General features: G+C 44.0%; 1 protein-coding gene across 1 annotated transcript; it reads right to left on the bottom strand.

Annotated features, from left to right (window-relative positions):
- Positions 1–594: 594 nt before the first annotated feature.
- Positions 595–20,520, bottom strand: LOC130383732 (mucin-19-like). Its single transcript, XM_056591489.1, has 8 exons — positions 8,259–20,520; positions 8,041–8,154; positions 7,817–7,930; positions 5,931–6,089; positions 5,464–5,546; positions 2,668–2,812; positions 2,337–2,519; positions 595–2,198 (listed from the first exon to the last, which is right to left on the bottom strand). The coding sequence occupies exons 1-8, from the start codon at positions 20,392–20,394 to the stop codon at positions 2,035–2,037; spliced, it is 13,098 nt and encodes a 4,365-aa protein (XP_056447464.1). The 5' UTR covers positions 20,395–20,520; the 3' UTR covers positions 595–2,034.
- Positions 20,521–20,871: the final 351 nt, after the last annotated feature.

Genomic DNA, 20,871 nt, shown 5'->3' with positions numbered 1-20,871 from the left:
CAAAAATGTAAAGTGATGGTCTAATGCAAATTGTTTGTTTACAGTTGTCTTTCCAACACCTTGAAAAGTATAGTGGGTTGTCAGATAGAGATTCCTGTTGTTTGAAAACATGGCAGTGGAATTCAAAGACTGCAGCAGAACAAAAGCTAAATAAACACTTGAGGAAGTGATTGCGGTGTCAATAGTTGATGTGCAATATTCAATCTGCTTCAGAGTCATTCTTCCATTATAGCCTATGCATTTTTACTGCGGCAGATAATATAAATAAATGTCTCTATACAGCGGAATAACATGCACCATTGGTCTGATAGCATTATAAAGGATAACTTATTAGATGGTAGTAGGGGAAATGCACCAAATTCAACTTGTATGGTCTCTCTTTGTCTATATTGGAAGTAGGCTACACATCAATTACTTAATCGATGAAGCTGTTAAAAAAAGTAAAACTTTACCCTTAACAGCAATAAAAGGCATTATAGCACATCGCAATGAAAGGTATATTCATTTCCTTTTTTATTTCTTTAATGGTGGAAAACAGAAAAGAAAAGCTTACAATAAAACGAAAACAATTCAGAAACATCCCAGACATTCACATTTTAAATTTTAAATATATAATGCTATTATGTGCACTTGAATGCTGAAAGAAACACACACATTCACACACACACACACACACACACACACACACACACACACACACACACATACACACACACACACACACACACACACACACACACACACACACACACACACACACACACACACACACACACACACATACACTCAGACAGAAAATAAAAAATCTGAAATCCTTTTGTAACAAAACAACATCACCATTGCAACGTGAGAATACAAGTACAATGGATGGTGCCTACCCTTTCATCCACTGTTGTCTTTTTATGAAATTATGTATAGTTTAAATGTATTTATAAGTAAAGTATCATCTTCACAGGCATGTCATCTTCCATAAACACAAGCTCTTTTGCTTGCTGGTCGACATTTTCTGTATGCACAAAGAGAACTGCTGGCCCAGGTTACTGAATATTACATTATCTGTAAAGGCATACAGTTTTGAGCAGCTTGGAAATAAATTATAAGCATCTCTGGTTTAACAGGCATCAGGTTCAAGTCTTATTGATTCACAAAATACATTCTCTCAACTGTTGATAGACATTAGCACAAGGCAAGGAAAAGGTAACAGGAATTATGCATAGCTATGCCCCTAAAAGAAGAGTCTTTAGGTCATAATTATGTAGTTTTACAGATATTGTAAGTTGTAGAAAACACAGATATTTGCCATTTAAAAAATGCATGGTGTTTTTGTTTAACCACAAGCTTGGATAAGATGTATTAGTACAAATCGTTAAACAGTGAAAGACTGTTGCTGCAATAACTTACACAGTTTGACAAATAAACTGCAGATGTACCAAGGATTTTCCTGTGTATTGTCCTGTGTCGTTCAGCTGATTGCTCTACTGATCTGCTCTTGTAGACCACACAATTGATTTAAACAAAGAACACAGCTGGATAAGTCTACTTTGATGACTGTGTGTACACACACTCATTAAGCGGATTCAGGTCTCTGCTTGCATTACTCCCCACAATAAGATCTTCACATTACATAAGCGCTACAATATAGAAAAAAAGCGGAATTCTGGTATCTGTGTAAGGAATACTTTGGTGATTTCAGAAAGACACTGTAAAAAAATAAAATATAAAGTAAGTACATTATTATTATTTGGTCATGAATGCATCAGCTTAAAGTTCTTAAAGTGGCAGCATTGGAGAATTAAAAATGAATGTTATTTTCCAGTAGCCAGCTGAAAGGATCCATCTTTGCATTTTCTCCTTTTTATAACCGAATGACCTCCAACAACAAGTCTTCTTAAGGCACTTAAAGGCTCGACTTGCCATCCAAAATTGCATCCACTGATCTTCACAGAGGAGATTTCTCTTGTCCTTTTCTTGCAGGAATTATTTCTTATTGACACACCATGTGCCATGTGCAGTTTAGTCCATGTTTAATGGCGGTCACTGTCTCCTCATCCTCAACTTGTTACCAGTCCTGTCTCTTTTCCCCCTGTGTCTTGGCTGGCGTTGATAGTTGATGGCCTCCTCTGGCCTTTTGAAGTTGTGGATGCTGTACAGGCTAGTGTGTTGATGTCTTCTGGTGAAGGCCCTCTGATAACTTGAGGCTAGAGTAGGAAAGATTTGAGAAGAAAAAACATGAGCAAAATTTCCTCACCTCCATATAATGATGATTATTATTGTTTTTAGATAGCCTAAAAATACTCGACATTTAAATTGTGAGTTGATGTTTGCGGTGTACTCACGATTCATGCAGGATACTTGGGGCGTATCCCACCGTCCATCCCCACGGCAACGGATGATTGGCACATGTCTCTGAACGAAGCCGGTCTGGCACTGGTACCTCACAAGGCTGTTGATTTCATAGCGTGGCCGCATCTTGCCGAAGGTACGTGCATTCTCCACAAGAGGGGGCTGATTACAGGCCACTGGGTAACCAAGCATAACACAAGTGAGCGAAAGGAGAGAATGATTATTAAATATCACAGTGATGGCAAGAGCGTAAAAGAAAAACATTTCATACAATTTTAGGTAAGATAATCCACAATTTGGGGGTGCTTGGTGATTTCTTTGTACCTGTGCCCTTCTTGCAGGTGTAGGTGAGGTGGTAGTTACAAGGTACGTCGTTCCACTGTCCGTCCTCGTGCCAGATCATCACGACACAGTCCTCCCCGGCGGAGAAGAAGCTGTCCGGTTGATTGGGCCTCCAGTTCTCATATTGCTGAAAGGAGAAAAGTGCAACGGGTGAGTCTTCGTTGCAGGATGATTTGTTGAATTCATACATATGTTCCAACAGCTTTGTTTGTAGCTAGTAGGCCAGTCATTGCAAAAAGCACAACTGAAAGTGGTCTAGGGGCATCACTATGACTAGATTTTAAATTTGTAGCCTATCAATTTTTTTTTTTTTCATTGACGTTAATAATAGCGTTATAATAATAGTATTAATCAGATCATTGTGTATGCGGTGCTGGGTGTTATTTTGAAACATAAAAGGACCTTCCTTATCTTCCAAGTAAAACTGGAAGAGTCGATAAGCTTATGATATCAAACTAGCACCACTCTTAGGGCAGAGGTTAACAAGTCAGAGGCTATAAAGTTAGACCTTATCTCTCGCTCTGGAAGTGGTCCCGGGAAAAGAGATATTGCACTGCTGCTCTTGGAAATAGGGTTTCCAATCTGTAGTTTACTGCTTTCTGTAGCTACTCCGAAAGGCCACAAGATGGAGCCACAGCATCTGCACACTGGAATCTATCAATCTTTTATAATAAATCGCCATACCTCTCTTTAAAGAAGCACCCATGAAAGGGTTTTTTATTAAGAACAACGTGAATATAAAGAGGAAATAAATATAGTCGGCAGGTGCAATCAGGTGGAAATACTCTATATTACACATGCAGAAGGCAGAAAGGAGGTTTCCTTTAGGCTATTTATTATAGTATGTTATAATTGACATGTGTCATGTCAAGCGCTGTGTCATGACATCACAGATCCTACCATCCCGAAACATCCGCATTATATACGCACAATATTCCAAAAAATGTTGATTTGCACATTCCTGCAATAATGTACACACAGCTGCAGCCAGTGAGGCTAGCTCCCTCAACTTGGACAGCACCAGCGGGCTGTCAACGCCCTCTAGGTTCAAACAGTCCCTTCAAAGCTCTGTCCCCCACCCCACACCTCCATCCATGCCTTGAGGTGCTGCAACCCTGTTATTATGCTGAGCAAAGCTACTGGCTTCCTGCCCCATTCACTCAAATTCAACACAATGGTTTCCCCATCCCTACCCTCCCCCACCCCAGGCACACAGTAGACCCTTAATGACCAATCATCAAAATCAATAATCAGTCCTATGTCCGTACTTTGCTAAATCCTGATTCCCACACACTAATGTGTAAGTAGTACGCATATGCAAATAAATAAATAGAGGTATGACACACACTCACACACATACACACACGCACATACGCACACACGCACACACACACACACACACACACACACACACACACACACACACACACACACACACACACACACACACACACACACACACTCACACACATACACACACTCACACACACACTCACAAATACCAACACAGACACACACACTGCATGTGCAACAGATGGCTGTGTTGATACATTCATCCTCCACAGCTATAGTACTGACTCGCTCTACTCCAGATGCCAACTTTGTTCCAATTGTGGTGGTCTACTACAGGATCCTTTTTCTATTGAGAAACACGAGGTGGGGCGACCACCCACCTAGCCCCTACCCCGGCCCTCCCCCTGGGAGGTTTCTGCACAACTTCCTCTTTCTCCCTGTCTCTCCACAGCCAGGCACAGGTGCTGTCCATCTGTGTGTGTGTGTGTGTGTGTGTGTGTGTGTGTGTGTGTGTGTGTGTGTGTGTGTGTGTGTGTGTGTGTGTGTGTGTGTGTGTGTGTGTGTGTGTGCGTGTGTGTGGGTGGTGGGTGGATGGGTGGCTGGGCTTGGCTGGCTGCCTGCTGGGTTTCCGGACGGGTGTTGGGCTCGGACGAGCGATACCTGTCCACGCCTGTCATGCGCTCCCCCTAGACAGTGTCCCTCACACCCTCCCCACCCCCTCCCCACCACCACCCAACCTCCTCCTCCACTCAAGCTGGGGGGGAGGGGGGTCAGGGTCTCTCTCTCTCTCTCTCTCTCTCTCTCTCTCTCTCTCTCTCTCTCTCTCTCTCTCTCTCTCTCTCTCTCTCTCTCTTCCATACCCTTCCTCGGGCCATCTAGATGCCTCCCGCCTTATCTCTGGCGTTGTCGGGGGTGGGGGGGGGGTTCTTTGAAGTGAGGACATCACTCCGTACGACATGGATGCATAGCAATTAACCACTTTCCTGTCTAGTGTGTGAGAGGAGGGGGATTGAGGTTCCTCAGCCAGAAGCCAAAACAAACAAACGCACTCCCACTTAGGCACACCGCAGAGCGGTCAAAACCCCCAACTCCTGCCCCTGACTGTGGGGGGCTACCTGCCGCTTCATTCCCTCCTTTATGGCACCCTCTGGGGGAGAGACCAAATTTGAAATAACATGACCTGTCCTACTGCAGCCAGGGCTGCACAGAGTCGCAGTGACCAACTCGAAACAAACATCTGCACTTGTTCCTTGTTCTCTGTCACACACCCACACACACACCCACACATGACAGGGGGAGAATCCGCCATGAAAAGGCCACCACTGTTCCCATCCCTACCACATTCGGTCACTTCCATGCGGAGGAGCAACTCCTACCCCGGATGGTGACGCCATTTTCTCATCAACATCATGTCCAAATATTTACAATGACTCTGTGCCATGTTTGTTGAGATAAAATAGTGTGAGAAAAGACTCCGGTTCTTACCAGAGGGTTGCCGTCGGTCCAGCGGAAGTCGCTGTCGTACACCTTATCGTTCAGGCCTATCCACTGGTAGTCCTGGCCCAGACCTGCGATGCAGGGGCAGAGAGAGATAGAGAGCTTGGTTAGGAGCAGGTTGACGGCTCCCTCTGAGAATTTACCCTTATTAGGACTTTTTCGGTGAGAGGAAACATTGGTTCAAAAAAGAAAGTGTGTGTGGCATTACCAAAATAGAGACAGAAAGTGTGACGCCACATAGGCATTAGTTTCTTGTTCTATGGTTGTTAGTAATCTCAGCTCATTTGGATAAGACATTTTATAATTAAGTTAGAATACATTACGAAATGATTGATATCGAGAAGCCCAGTTAAGCAGTGCAGTCTCTTGCATGTGTCTTATCTAGTTTATAACGCACACAAACATACACAGCTTATCTATTTGTTTTCGTCTGTCCGTCAAAGTGATAGACTTACGGTTGACAAACTGCTGCTCCTCGTGGGAAACTATACTGGCGAGGTGAGCGCCCTGCATTCTGCACTCGCGCTCTGCGTTGTCCCAGTTCCTCCTATGGGGAGAGTACTTGTAGCAGTGGCCCTGGAATTTATGCCAGCCATAGCCACATGTTTCAGTGTCTGATGGGGAGAGGAGAGAAAGAGAGTGAGAGCGAGAGAGAGAGAGAGAGAGAGAGAGAGAGAGAGAGAGAGAGAGAGAGAGAGAGAGAGAGAGAGAGAGAGAGAGAGAGAGAGAGAGAGGAGAGAGAGAGAGAGAGAGAGAGAGAGAGAGAGAGAGAGAGAGAGAGAGAGAGAGAGAGAGAGAGAGAGAGAGAGAGAGAGAGAGAGAGAGCATTGATTTAGTCATTTAGCAGAAGTCCTTTTTGTAACTTTTGGTAAGAAAACCAATCATCAGTGCCTTTCAACAGGGTCAAGATAATACAATGCATAGTTAAAGACTTCTGTTTTACTACTCCCAATCTGATCTTTCCAACACCTTAGTATTTTCAACCTAGAGTATTTTCAGGCCTCTGCTATCTCTGAGTGAGACTATGTGCCCAGACAAAAGATTGAGGGGGAAGAATGTTTGATGGAACTCTTTCTATGGCTCCTAACTGCAGCCATTCAAGGCCTTGAGGGCAGGAACAGAGGAAAGGCAAAAAAACATAATTATTATTACTCTTAAAATTACGTTAAGATTAAATCAGATTGGGACATTGAGTCTGATGGAGCCTCTTAATTACTTGTAAGGTCTCTGTGCATGTTTGTGGGTGTGTATATGTACGACTGTATAAAGATGAGGTGACATTTCTATTTAAGGTCTGTTTCACTTCATTTGTTTCAAAAACATATTTTTATCAAGACTCAACCCAGCTGTTGATACATGGACCGAACAGACATCTTGGTTCTGATCAGTTCTCCCCTCACTTTCGTACGCTTTATTTCTCTACTAGCAGGATGTTTTGGGGCAACAGCTGGGACTCAGCATACAATGGGGCTGTGGTGTGAGTCACTGCTGAGTGATCCCAATAACATCTTGGGCGGGGACACCAGTCGATCAGGCCAATATGGATGATGACTTGGGCTGAGCAATTAAAAGATCAAACTATGCTGCATTGGGGACTACATAAATCAAATGACAAGTCGGGGAATCACTCACATGTTCCTATGGCCCGTATCACAACAATTCATATATTCAAATGTATTTGTATAGCAGTTGTAACAGTTTTTATATTGTTTCTCATTCTATTAAACAGAAACTTCTTTGCATGCTGAAATAGCCAATGTGAAATATAACACATCCGTAGTTGGATGTTTGACATGTCTAAACACAACCAACAGAAAATGTATGAAGTGTGTAATGTATTGTGTGCTAGGTCTGTCTGCCTGACGCCATCAGTCAATGCTGCCCCAAGCTACCTGTTCAGTAACCTGGCGGCCTGCGGACAAGAATAGGAGACTACTAAAAGCAGCTGCCACGGTGAGATGGAGGTGCTGTTTGTGATTCAGTTGTGTCTTATTGGCGAGGGTTTATATTAGAAGAGAATGTTCTGCTGTTGGGGAAGTCTTCACAACCAGACTAAACCATAACTAATTTATGTAAGAGTTATCTCTAACATTGACTATGTTTATTCCTCAAGGGATTTAGGGGATTTAGTTATTTTGAGATGGATGAAGGGGTTGAATAAAATCAATATCTTTCACAAAGTAGTTGACCATATAAACAATTACTTTAATAAACAATAGAAATAGTAAGCAACTAATATTGGGGATGTGGTCATTGTATATATTTGAATGCGTTAACCACACAATGCTAACTGAGGAAAATATATAAATATTGCGTCATACAGTACTCAAACTAAACTCACCCTCTTCACAGTTACGGCCGGAGTAGCTGGGAAGGCACACACATGTATGGTAGCCAACCCCATCAACACATGTACCACCGTTACGGCAAGGGTTGGACTGGCATTCATCAATATCTAGAAATAACAGAAAAGGCAGAAATGAGTAGGCATATTTGGTGGTATCAAATTATCTTTAAGCGCCTGTTGTTTTGAGAAAGGGGATACAGAGAGAATATGTGATGTACCTGTTTCACAACGGACTCCACTGTAACCAGGGGGACAGCTGCATGAAATTGTACTGCCGGTCTTGAAGCAGGAACCGCCATTCAAACAAATGTTGTTCACACATGAGTGAAAACCTGCGTGGAAATAAAACAAACCATCTAAATAAAAATACTCAGAGACATAAACTCAGATCCCTTGGAATTACAATTCAAAAAATCGGTAAATGATTTTTACATACCTGGAATTTCAACAGTCTCGCCGATGATGCTGTGGTTTATGTCCAGTCCAGTTTCAGCAGAGTTGCTGGGTTCTTCTCCACTGATAGGCAATCCTTCATTGAAGAGAGGTGTATAGGGTGTCCCATCCCGGTCCACTGTGTCATTTTCATTGGAGAATGAAGAAGGTGTTGTATGCAATGATGTGATTACGTCTTCCAGGCTTTGTGTCTCAGCCAGAGGCACGATTGCGGTCGTAGTGGCAGACACTTCTCTGTCCACACTCATGGAATCCTCTCTCATACCTGGCTCTCTGATCATCGGTAAACTCGTGGTAACATCTGCCTTGAATACAGTCTTGATCTCACCGGGAGCGGCTGAGGGCTTTTCTTTAGTGGATTCTTCACCGGCCTCAACAGTGGGCGCTTTGGTTATTATCATAGAGGGCGGGCTAGTGATGGCAGCCGATAGCTCAGTTTTGTCTTCAACCTTGTCACTCTCCAGATCCACTGCAGGCACAACAGAGATACTCCCTGCTATTACGGATGATTGAGAAGTGCTTCCCTCAGAGCCACTTTCGCTGCCTGCTGAGATAACAGACTGGCTCTGAGTAGTTTGTGGCAGAGCGCTTGGAGGTGCTCCTGGGTAAATCGGGACCGATTCAACCTTGGAGAGGTCTGGTGCTTCATAATCTACTGGGGTGCCATAATCTGGGTCTTTTTCATAAAACGGGGTAGAGGTTGACGATTCACTCTCTGTGCTACTTGAACTGGCTTCTTTTAGAGGTTCAATTGTCCAATTGTCTTTTGAAGTTGACCCATCTACAGGGTTGGCTGTTGAACTCTGGGTTGTCTTCTGAATTGGCAACAGGGGGCTGGTTGTGCTTAGTAGTGCATCCTCAGAGGAATGATCGGTGTAAGGCACATGGGTTAAGCTGTCGTCAGATCTGGCCTGTTCAAAGGATTCTACAGGGGTTGTCAGATGTTGTAAAGGAGAACTTGTTGTGACAAACTGAATATTGACATCAAGCTGTGATGTAGCAGCTGTCAAATGTATGCTATGTATACTATCCTCTATGGTCAGATTGGGAGCCAGGGCCAAGGTTGGGAATGGGGTAACTACTGTTTTCGTCTGAGATGTAAAACCTTCCTCTTCTGAGCTTGTAGAAGTTTCCTCGATGTGTGCCACATAAGGAGTTTGCCCTCTGCTTGTTACCGTTTCACTTTCTTCCATCAACATCGGAGGGGATAGTGTGGACATCTCTCTGATGAAGATAACAGGTGTCCCATCCCCTGAGGCTTCTGATTCAGAAATCTCTGAAATGGGGGCAGCTTTTGGGTTCTCTGTGTGGCCAAGTGTTGATAAGTTATCCTGTGATGTAACCGGAATCAATGTTACTTCCTTGAAACTCAGTGTGGACTCTTCAGAATGTGTCTTACCGCTTTCAGTTATGGCTACAAGCACAGCAGGCCCTGTGCTGTTGTAATCCACAACTTTATCCACACTAGAGAAGGTGGTCATTGGGACTTTGGTCGATGCTTCAGTTTTATCAGATGTATTTTCAACACCATCCTGTTTTTCAGGGAGGCTTTCTGCGGAAGTTGAAACTTCTAGGGTAGCAGTTGACTGGCTGGATGAGTCATTGAACAAAGAGTTATCAGTTGTTGATGCAGTGACACCCTTTTCAGTAGGAGGGGAGGTGGTCCTCTCACTGGAGACCATAGTTGTGATTGTTGTAGCCGAAACTATTTCCGCTGCGCTGACAGCGACTGAGGAATGATGTATAAACGTAATCTCCGACCTGGCCTGCTGATAAGATTCTGCTGATGATGTTACTTCAGGTACCGGCACAAAAGTGGTGACAAATTGAACTTTGTCCACAGGTGTTGATGATGTTGCGATGGCAGAGGAAGGAACTGAGACCCATTGTTGAGACGATGCTGTATGAAGTTCCATTGATGAGACTGATTCTTCAGTTGATTCCTTAGTAGCTTCATCTCTTTCTGTTTCAGTCAGTGTTTTCTCTGTGCTGTGAGGACGTGAGGACGTGGAGGTGGATAAAGTATTTCCATCTATTATAATTTTCGGTGATAATTTGGAGATGTTGTTTTGGTCAGTGGTTGTATCCATTGCCTTGTCACCGTCTCTCTCACCATCAATGCCATTTGCCGCTGATGGCTGTTTAGTAACTTGGGGTGAAGTTGGAACGTTTGTGGAAGGCAGTTCATCAATCTTTACTGTATATGTGTACACTGTGGAAGTCTCTGAAAAGGTAGAGTACTCAGTCAAATCTGGACTCGATGTGATAACTGGTTTTTGGGTGCTATAAAGAGATGACACAGCTCCTACACTTGTAGTAGCTGAAATAGTGGGGATTGGCTCTTGTTCCACCATCACTGTTTCATTGACCATTGTTCTAGGTGGGGTTTGTTCAGATGAGTCATCTTTGCTGGTCACATCTGTGCCAGAGGAAATGGTGGGTTCCTCCGTGGCATGCAGGGAGGCAGTGGGTCTCAGTGCCTCTTCTGTGTTCATATCTTTTAGGGGTTTGGTTGTGCTGTACAAAGAAGGTTCTTCTGTAAACATAGCTGTGCTTGGCTGACCAGAGCTTTCCTCTGTTGTGATATCTGATATAGAGGAAAGGCTTCCTTGTTCTGCTTTTACTGTGGCAGTAGGCTCACCCGTAATATCTGATACAGAAACAATTGGGGTCTTAGTACGGAACAGTGAAGAAGCAGTAGTCTTTGCATTTGCTGTTGTATCTTGACCTTTAAGCACTGCTGTTGTCACAATTTCAGCTGATTCGTTTGAAGCTTGAGAAGGAGGCAAAGTGGATGAGATTTCTGTGGTAGACCCACTCTCCTTATCGTTAATGCTGTCACTCGTAGAATCAGCATCCATTCGTTGAGTGGTTTGGTCGGCACTTGCAGTGGGGAACGTGCTATATTGCACAGTCAATAATTTAGATTCCCCCGTGCTCTGTGGCGCAAATGTCACTGCCTCAGCACTGGATGACTCACTAGAACTACTAGAGCTGCCTTCTTCTTCTTCTTCTGTTGGGACCATTTTGATCTCTGCAGAGCTGCTTGTTGATTCTGAACGATGAGAGGAATTTTCAGAGGATTCTGATGTTGAATCAAGGGTGGCTGGAGTGGATTCAGAAATTACCTCATCACTTCCAGAACCTTTTATCTCTTCTGTCCCATCCAGCATGGGTGTCATCGTAACTGCTGTGAAACCTCCTTCTTCCTCAGTCTGAATGGTGGAAACCACAGAAAAAGTGTCTGCATCGATGATAGTATTATCTTTGGTAATAAGGCCAGGGTCTAGGCTTCCATGTTTCATGCCATCTGTCACTGTTGAGAAAATCGTATCCTCATCTGTGGCTTCCTCTGTGAATATGCGAGTGGTGCTTGCTGATGGTTTGGTCCCATGCAGAATCATTGTAGGGGTCTGTTCACTTAGTTCAGCATTGGTTTGGCTGGTTGTGGGACTAATAATCAGAATCTGTTGGTCTGTCACAGAATGGTAAACAATAGAGGGGAAAGCGGTTGAAATTGATGGGAATTCACTGCTTGAGCTTGACTTGGTGGTGTCACTTGAAGTGTGATCACTGACTAACTTTAAGGTTGCATTGGGCATCATGGTTGGATGGGAGTAGTCTCTTGTTTGCTCAGCTAAAGTATTACTTTCGTCCATGCGGCTATGACTTGGAGTCTGTGTTGTTTCAGAACTCACAGTGCTTTCTGTAGCTCGGATAATCTCCCTTTCTTTTGAGGTAGCCATCTCATCAGAGCCTGGTGTTACTGAAACAAAATACTCTGTTTCACCCGTGGCTTCTGATGGATTCGAAGTGAATACCCCAGGGGGATGGAAACTGGAACTTTTTTCTTCCATCAAAGTAATTGTTAGGGTGGATTTCGATGTATCAGTCAACAAAGGCCGTAATGAGACAGAATTGGATATCGTCATATTTGAAGGGGCCGTGGTTGATTCTTCAGAGCTGATGGGGAAAGAAGCTGCTGTTACATCAGATTTTGAAATGGAACCTGTTGTTGTTTCATGTGACGACGTTATTACTTTTGGTATCACTGTGCTGAACATTGATGACACATCTGTTAATAGGTCCCCTGAACCATCTGATTGTGTTTCAGGTTTTGCCGATGTTATAGAAACTGTTTCATCAGTACTTGTAATTGTTTCTGGGAAGGCTGAATCAATATGCTCATTTGTAGCCAAGACTTCTGTGGTTGACTCAGTTGTGTAGACAGATGAATCTGTTACATTGGAGGACTGAATAAAAAAATCCTGTGTGTGGTCAGCTGTGCTTCCACCCGGTGACACAGAGATAGTGACAGTTAAAGTCTCTGTGCTTGTAATGTATGGAGGTTGGGTTGATGATTCTGAATCCATGGTTGGCTTTGTGCTTAAATAAGTTGATGTTGCAAAGCTTGGCACTGCTGATGTGCTCTGCTCAACCATCTCAGTCTTAACTGGGGCAGGAGTGACTCCCACTTTTGAATTTATAAAGGTCTCCATCAGTAGTTCAGAACCTGATCCATCAGGAGTGCTCCCCAGATCATCATCCACAAATGAGTCCCCAGAACTCTCCATGTCGATGAATGTCGAAGTGACTCTTGTGGGATAACCACGGGTTTGCAGAGTTGTTGATGGAGACGATGAAGAAACTGTGTGGTCCATTGATGTTTCCTCCTTTGTAGCCTCTGAAGGTGTTTCTATTGGACCTTCTTCTGTTGACTGTATTGAAGATGCAGAGACACTGGTTACAGTGGACAAATATGTGGGCAACACAGTAGCTATACTGATGGATGTGTCATCACTTGACGATATATCTGTACTTGTCTGTTCTGGTTGCTCACTTGAGATGGCGGTAGCTTTTTCAGTGGGAAAGGAGGGGGATGCAGAAGTGGTGGATATTGTAACAGAAGATGCTTGTTGTCCTGGCTCCTTTGTACTCTTTACAGAAGTTGATGTGATAGTAACAGTCTCTTGTGTGGACAAATGAGATGTTTCAACCCCTGAGCTCTCTTCAAGGGTTGAAGATAATACTACACTATCTTCTGGTGTAACAGAGGCTGTCTTTGATTGGCTTGTGGGCGTGTCAGTGCTGTACAGAGAGGAGGCTGGATATGCTGTTGTCCTTGAACTGTCAATTGTTTCATGGGATTCTGTTGTCACTGATGGTTTCTGTGTGCTGAACGTTGATGTTGATGATTCTGTTTCAGTCTCTTTAGGAGACCCATCAGATGTTACTTCACCAGAGCCCTCCTCTGTTGATGCAAAAATGGAACTAGCCTCTGCTGTGATAGAGGATTGATCTGTAGAGACATTTTCTTGAGGTTTTGTTGTGAATGCTGGTTTCTCTGTACTATAGAGTGAGGAAGGTGGGGACAAGGTTGATTTGATACCATCAATTGCTTTATCTGATGCTGTTGTCACTGCAGGTTTCTCTGTGGTGAACAAAGAAGAAATGGTGGTTGAGATAATTAACGATTCATCAGTAAATATCGTAGAAGTCAGGTCCGCTGGAAATTCTGTGTCAGAAGGAGTAGTTACTACTGCTGTGGCCGCCTCTGTGCTTGATCCATAGAAGGAAGGGGAAGATTCCAGCATGATAGGTTCTTTGCTAACACCATATTCCACAATCTCATCGCTAGAATCTGCGGATGCCTCAGGTGATGTTGAACTTTGAGAGCTGGTTATGGAACTGGTCTTTGTGACATCTGAGGCAACATATGTTGATGGCATCACTGTCTGATTTGAAATATCCACTACAGTTTCTGATGACACTGTGGATGGTCCCTCTGTGCTTGCCAGGGAAGATACAGTTGTAACAGCAGACATCTGAGAGAACACGTCAGGAGCTTCATCACCAGAACCAGCTTCATCACCAGAACCAGCTACATCTTTAGATGTTAGATCAGCACTGATCTCTGTCTTCTCTGTTGTTGGCGAGACTGACGACTTTCCTGAGGGTAACTTGCTTGGTTTCTCAGTACGTAACAAAGACGATGATGTGCCAGCGGAGGTCTCACTGCCTGGAGACATATCTGTACTTGTCTGTTCTGGTTGCTCACTTGAGATGGCGGTAGCTGTTTCAGTGGAAAAGGAGGGAGAAGCAGAAGTAGTAGATATTTTAACCGCAGCTGCTTCTTTTTCTGGCTCCGTTGTACTCAACACAGAGGATGATGTGGTAGTAACAGTCTCTTGGGTGGACATATCAATTGTTTGACCATCTGAGCCCTCTTCAAGGGTTGAAGATGAAACTACACTATCTTCTGGTGTAACAGAGGCTGTCTTTGATTGGCTTGTGGGCGTGTCAGTGCTGTACAGAGAGGAGGCTGGATATGCTGTTGTCCTTGAACTGTCAATTGTTTCATGGGATTCTGTTGTCACTGATGGTTTCTTTGTGCTGAACGTTGATGTTGATGATTCTGTTTCAGTCTCTTTAGGAGACCCATCAGATGTTACTTCACCAGAGCCCTCCTCTGTTGATGCAAAAATGGAACTAGCCTCTGCTGTGATAGAGGATTGATCTGTAGAGACATTTTCTTGAGGTTTTGTTGTGAATGCTGGTTTCTCTGTACTATAGAGTGAGGAAGCTGGGGACAAGGTTGATTTTATACCATCAATTGCATTATCTGATGCTGTTGTCAATGCAGGTTTCTCTGTGGTACACAAAGAAGTAATGGTGGTTGAGATAATTAAAGATTCATCAGTAAATATCGTAGAAGTCAGGTCCGCTGGAAATTCTGTGTCAGAAGTAGTAGTTACTACGGCTGTGGCCGCCTCTGTGCTTGATCCATAGAAGGAAGGGGAAGATTCCAGCATGATAGGTTCTTTGCTAACACCATATTCCACAATCTCATCGCTAGAATCTGCGGATGCCTCAGGTGATGTTGAACTTTGAGAGCTGGTTATGGAACTGGTCTTTGTGACATCTGAGGCAACATATGTTGATGGCATCACTGTCTGATTTGAAATATCCACTACAGTTTCTGATGACACTGTGGATGGTCCCTCTGTGCTTGCCAGGGAAGATACAGTTGTGACAGCAGACACCTGAGAGAACACGTCAGGAGCTTCATCACCAGAACCAGCTTCATCACCAGAACCAGCTTCATCTTTAGATGTTAGATCAGCACTGATCTCTGTCTTCTCTGTGATTGGCGAGATTGACGACTTTCCTGAGGGTAGCATGGTCGGTTTTTCAGTACTTAACAAAGACGATGATGTGCCAGCGGAGGTCTCACTGCCTGGAGACATATCTGTACTTGTCTGTTCTGGTTGCTCACTTGAGATGGCGGTAGCTGTTTCAGTGGAAAAGGAGGGAGAAGCAGAAGTAGTAGATATTTTAACAGCAGCTGCTTCTTTTTCTGGCTCCGTTGTACTCAACACAGAGGATGATGTGGTAGTAACAGTCTCTTGGGTGGACATATCAATTGTTTGACCATCTGAGCCCTCTTCAAGGGTTGAAGATGAAACTACACTATCTTCTGGTGTAACAGAGGCTGTCTTTGATTGGCTTGTGGGCGTGTCAGTGCTGTACAGAGAGGAGGCTGGATATGCTGTTGTCCTTGAACTGTCAATTGTTTCATGGGATTCTGTTGTCACTGAAGGTTTCTTTGTGCTGAACGTTGATGTTGATGATTCTGTTTCAGTCTCTTTAGGAGACCCATCAGATGTAACTTCACCAGAGCCCTCCTCTGTTGATGCAAAAATGGAACTAGCCTCTGCTGTGATAGAGGATTGATCTGTTGAGACATTTTCTTGAGGTTTTGTTGTGAATGCTGGTTTCTCTGTACTATAGAGTGAGGAAGGTGGGGACAAGGTTGATTTGATACCATCGATTGCTTTATCTGATGCTGTTGTCACTGCAGGTTTCTCTGTGGTGAACAAAGAAGAAATGGTGGTTGGGATAATTAAAGATTCATCAGTAAATATCGTAGAAGTCAGGTCCGCTGGAAATTCTGTCTCAGAAGGAGTAGTTACTACTGCTGTGGCCGCCTCTGTGCTTGATCCATAGAAGGAAGGGGAAGATTCCAGCATGATAGGTTCTTTGCTAACACCATATTCCACGATCTCATCGCTAGAATCTGCGGATGCCTCAGGTGATGTTGAACTTTGAGAGCTGGTTATGGAACTGGTCTTTGTGACATCTGAGGCAACATATGTTGATGGCATCACTGTCTGATTTGAAATATCCACTACAGTTTCTGATGACACTGTGGAAGGTCCCTCTGTGCTTGCCAGGGAAGATACAGTTGTGACAGCAGACATCTGAGAGAACACGTCAGGAGCTTCATCACCAGAACCAGCTTCATCACCAGAACCAGCTTCATCTTTAGATGTTAGATCAGCACTGATCTCTGTCTTCTCTGTGATTGGCGAGACTGACGACTTTCCTGAGGGTATCATGGTCGGTTTTTCAGTACTTAACAAAGACGATGATGTGCCAGCGGAGGTCTCACTGCCTGGAGACATATCTGTACTTGTCTGTTCTGGTTGCTCACTTGAGATGGCGGTAGCTGTTTCAGTGGAAAAGGAGGGAGAAGCAGAAGTAGTAGATATTTTAACAGCAGCTGCATCTTTTTCTGGCTCCGTTGTACTCAACACAGAGGATGATGTGGTAGTAACAGTCTCTTGGGTGGACACATCAATTGTTTGACCATCTGAGCCCTCTTCAAGGGTTGAAGATGAAACTACACTATCTCCTGGTGTAACAGAGGCTGTCTTTGATTGGCTTGTGGGCGTGTCAGTGCTGTACAGAGAGGATGCTGGATATGCTGTTGTCCTTGAACTGTCAATTGTTTCATGGGATTCTGTTGTCACTGAAGGTTTCTTTGTGCTGAACGTTGATGTTGATGATTCTGTTTCAGTCTCTTTAGGAGACCCATCAGATGTAACTTCACCAGAGCCCTCCTCTGTTGATGCAAAAATGGAACTAGCCTCTGCTGTGATAGAGGATTGATCTGTTGAGACATTTTCTTGAGGTTTTGTTGTGAATGCTGGTTTCTCTGTACTATAGAGTGAGGAAGGTGGGGACAAGGTTGATTTGATACCATCGATTGCTTTATCTGATGCTGTTGTCACTGCAGGTTTCTCTGTGGTGAACAAAGAAGAAATGGTGGTTGGGATAATTAAAGATTCATCAGTAAATATCGTAGAAGTCAGGTCCGCTGGAAATTCTGTCTCAGAAGGAGTAGTTACTACTGCTGTGGCCGCCTCTGTGCTTGATCCATAGAAGGAAGCGGAAGATTCCAGCATGATAGGTTCTTTGCTAACACCATATTCCACGATCTCATCGCTAGAATCTGCGGATGCCTCAGGTGATGTTGAACTTTGAGAGCTGGTTATGGAACTGGTCTTTGTGACATCTGAGGCAACATATGTTGATGGCATCACTGTCTGATTTGAAATATCCACTACAGTTTCTGATGACACTGTGGAAGGTCCCTCTGTGCTTGCCAGGGAAGATACAGTTGTGACAGCAGACATCTGAGAGAACACGTCAGGAGCTTCATCACCAGAACCAGCTTCATCACCAGAACCAGCTTCATCTTTAGATGTTAGATCAGCACTGATCTCTGTCTTCTCTGTGATTGGCGAGACTGACGACTTTCCTGAGGGTATCATGGTCGGTTTTTCAGTACTTAACAAAGACGATGATGTGCCAGCGGAGGTCTCACTGCCTGGAGACATATCTGTACTTGTCTGTTCTGGTTGCTCACTTGAGATGGCGGTAGCTGTTTCAGTGGAAAAGGAGGGAGAAGCAGAAGTAGTAGATATTTTAACAGCAGCTGCATCTTTTTCTGGCTCCGTTGTACTCAACACAGAGGATGATGTGGTAGTAACAGTCTCTTGGGTGGACACATCAATTGTTTGACCATCTGAGCCCTCTTCAAGGGTTGAAGATGAAACTACACTATCTCCTGGTGTAACAGAGGCTGTCTTTGATTGGCTTGTGGGCGTGTCAGTGCTGTACAGAGAGGATGCTGGATATGCTGTTGTCCTTGAACTGTCAATTGTTTCATGGGATTCTGTTGTCACTGATGGTTTCTTTGTGCTGAACGTTGATGTTGATGATTCTGTTTCAGTCTCTTTAGGAGACCCATCAGATGTAACTTCACCAGAGCCCTCCTCTGTTGATGCAAAAATGGAACTAGCCTCTGCTGTGATAGAGGATTGATCTGTAGAGACATTTTCTTGAGGTTTTGTTGTGAATGCTGGTTTCTCTGTATTATAGAGTGAAGAAGATGGGGACAAGGTTGATTTTATACCATCAATTGCTTTATCTGATGCTGTGGTCACTGCAGGTTTCTCTGTGGTGAACAAAGAAGAAATGGTGGTTGAGATAATTAAAGATTCATCAGTAAATATCGTAGAAGTCAGGTCCGCTGGAAATTCTGTCTCAGAAGGAGTAGTTACTACTGCTGTGGCCGCCTCTGTGCTTGATCCATAGAAGGAAGGGGAAGATTCCAGCATGATAGGTTCTTTGCTAACACCATATTCCACGATCTCATCGCTAGAATCTGCGGATGCCTCAGGTGATGTTGAACTTTGAGAGCTGGTTATGGAACTGGTCTTTGTGACATCTGAGGCAACATATGTTGATGGCATCACTGTCTGATTTGAAATATCCACTACAGTTTCTGATGACACTGTGGAAGGTCCCTCTGTGCTTGCCAGGGAAGATACAGTTGTGACAGCAGACATCTGAGAGAACACGTCAGGAGCTTCATCACCAGAACCAGCTTCATCACCAGAACCAGCTTCATCTTTAGATGTTAGATCAGCACTGATCTCTGTCTTCTCTGTGATTGGCGAGACTGACGACTTTCCTGAGGGTATCATGGTCGGTTTTTCAGTACTTAACAAAGACGATGATGTGCCAGCGGAGGTCTCACTGCCTGGAGACATATCTGTACTTGTCTGTTCTGGTTGCTCACTTGAGATGGCGGTAGCTGTTTCAGTGGAAAAGGAGGGAGAAGCAGAAGTAGTAGATATTTTAACAGCAGCTGCATCTTTTTCTGGCTCCGTTGTACTCAACACAGAGGATGATGTGGTAGTAACAGTCTCTTGGGTAGACACATCAATTGTTTGACCATCTGAGCCCTCTTCAAGGGTTGAAGATGAAACTACACTATCTCCTGGTGTAACAGAGGCTGTCTTTGATTGGCTTGTGGGCGTGTCAGTGCTGTACAGAGAGGATGCTGGATATGCTGTTGTCCTTGAACTGTCAATTGTTTCATGGGATTCTGTTGTCACTGATGGTTTCTTTGTGCTGAACGTTGATGTTGATGATTCTGTTTCAGTCTCTTTAGGAGACCCATCAGATGTTACTTCACCAGAGCCCTCCTCTGTTGATGCAAAAATGGAACTAGCCTCTGCTGTGATAGAGGATTGATCTGTAGAGACATTTTCTTGAGGTTTTGTTGTGAATGCTGGTTTCTCTGTACTATAGAGTGAAGAAGGTGGGGACAAGGTTGATTTTATACCATCAATTGCTTTATCTGATGCTGTGGTCACTGCAGGTTTCTCTGTGGTGAACAAAGAAGAAATGGTGGTTGAGATAATTAAAGATTCATCAGTAAATATCGTAGAAGTCAGGTCCGCTGGAAATTCTGTGTCAGAAGGAGTAGTTACTACGGCTGTGGCCGCCTCTGTGCTTGATCCATAGAAGGAAGGGGAAGATTCCAGCATGATAGGTTCTTTGCTAACACCATATTCCTCGATCTCATCGCTAGAATCAACGGATGCCTCAGGTGATGTTGAACTTTGAGAGCTGGTTATGGAACTGGTCTTTGTGACATCTGAGGCAACATATGTTGATGGCATCACTGTCTGATTTGAAATATCCACTACAGTTTCTGATGACACTGTGGAAGGTCCCTCTGTGCTTGCCAGGGAAGATACAGTTGTGACAGCAGACATCTGAGAGAACACGTCAGGAGCTTCATCACCAGAACCAGCTTCATCACCAGAACCAGCTTCATCTTTAGATGTTAGATCAGCACTGATCTCTGTCTTCTCTGTGATTGGCGAGACTGACGACTTTCCTGAGGGTATCATGGTCGGTTTTTCAGTACTTAACAAAGACGATGATGTGCCAGCGGAGGTCTCACTGCCTGGAGACATATCTGTACTTGTCTGTTCTGGTTGCTCACTTGAGATGGCGGTAGCTGTTTCAGTGGAAAAGGAGGGAGAAGCAGAAGTAGTAGATATTTTAACAGCAGCTGCTTCTTTTTCTGGCTCCGTTGTACTCAACACAGAGGATGATGTGGTAGTAACAGTCTCTTGGGTGGACACATCAATTGTTTGACCATCTGAGCCCTCTTCAAGGGTTGAAGATGAAACTACACTATCTCCTGGTGTAACAGAGGCTGTCTTTGATTGGCTTGTGGGCGTGTCAGTGCTGTACAGAGAGGATGCTGGATATGTTGTTGTCCTTGAACTGTCAATTGTTTCATGGGATTCTGTTGTCACTAATGGTTTCTTTGTGCTGAACGTTGATGTTGATGATTCTGTTTCAGTCTCTTTAGGAGACCCATCAGATGTTACTTCACCAGAGCCCTCCTCTGTTGATGCAAAAATGGAACTAGCCTCTGCTGTGAT

The sequence above is a fragment of the Gadus chalcogrammus genome, chromosome 6 (assembly GCF_026213295.1).
Source record: "Gadus chalcogrammus isolate NIFS_2021 chromosome 6, NIFS_Gcha_1.0, whole genome shotgun sequence".
In the NCBI taxonomy this organism is placed as follows: Eukaryota; Metazoa; Chordata; class Actinopteri; order Gadiformes; family Gadidae; genus Gadus; species Gadus chalcogrammus.
This window is presented reverse-complemented; position numbering and strand designations above follow the sequence as displayed.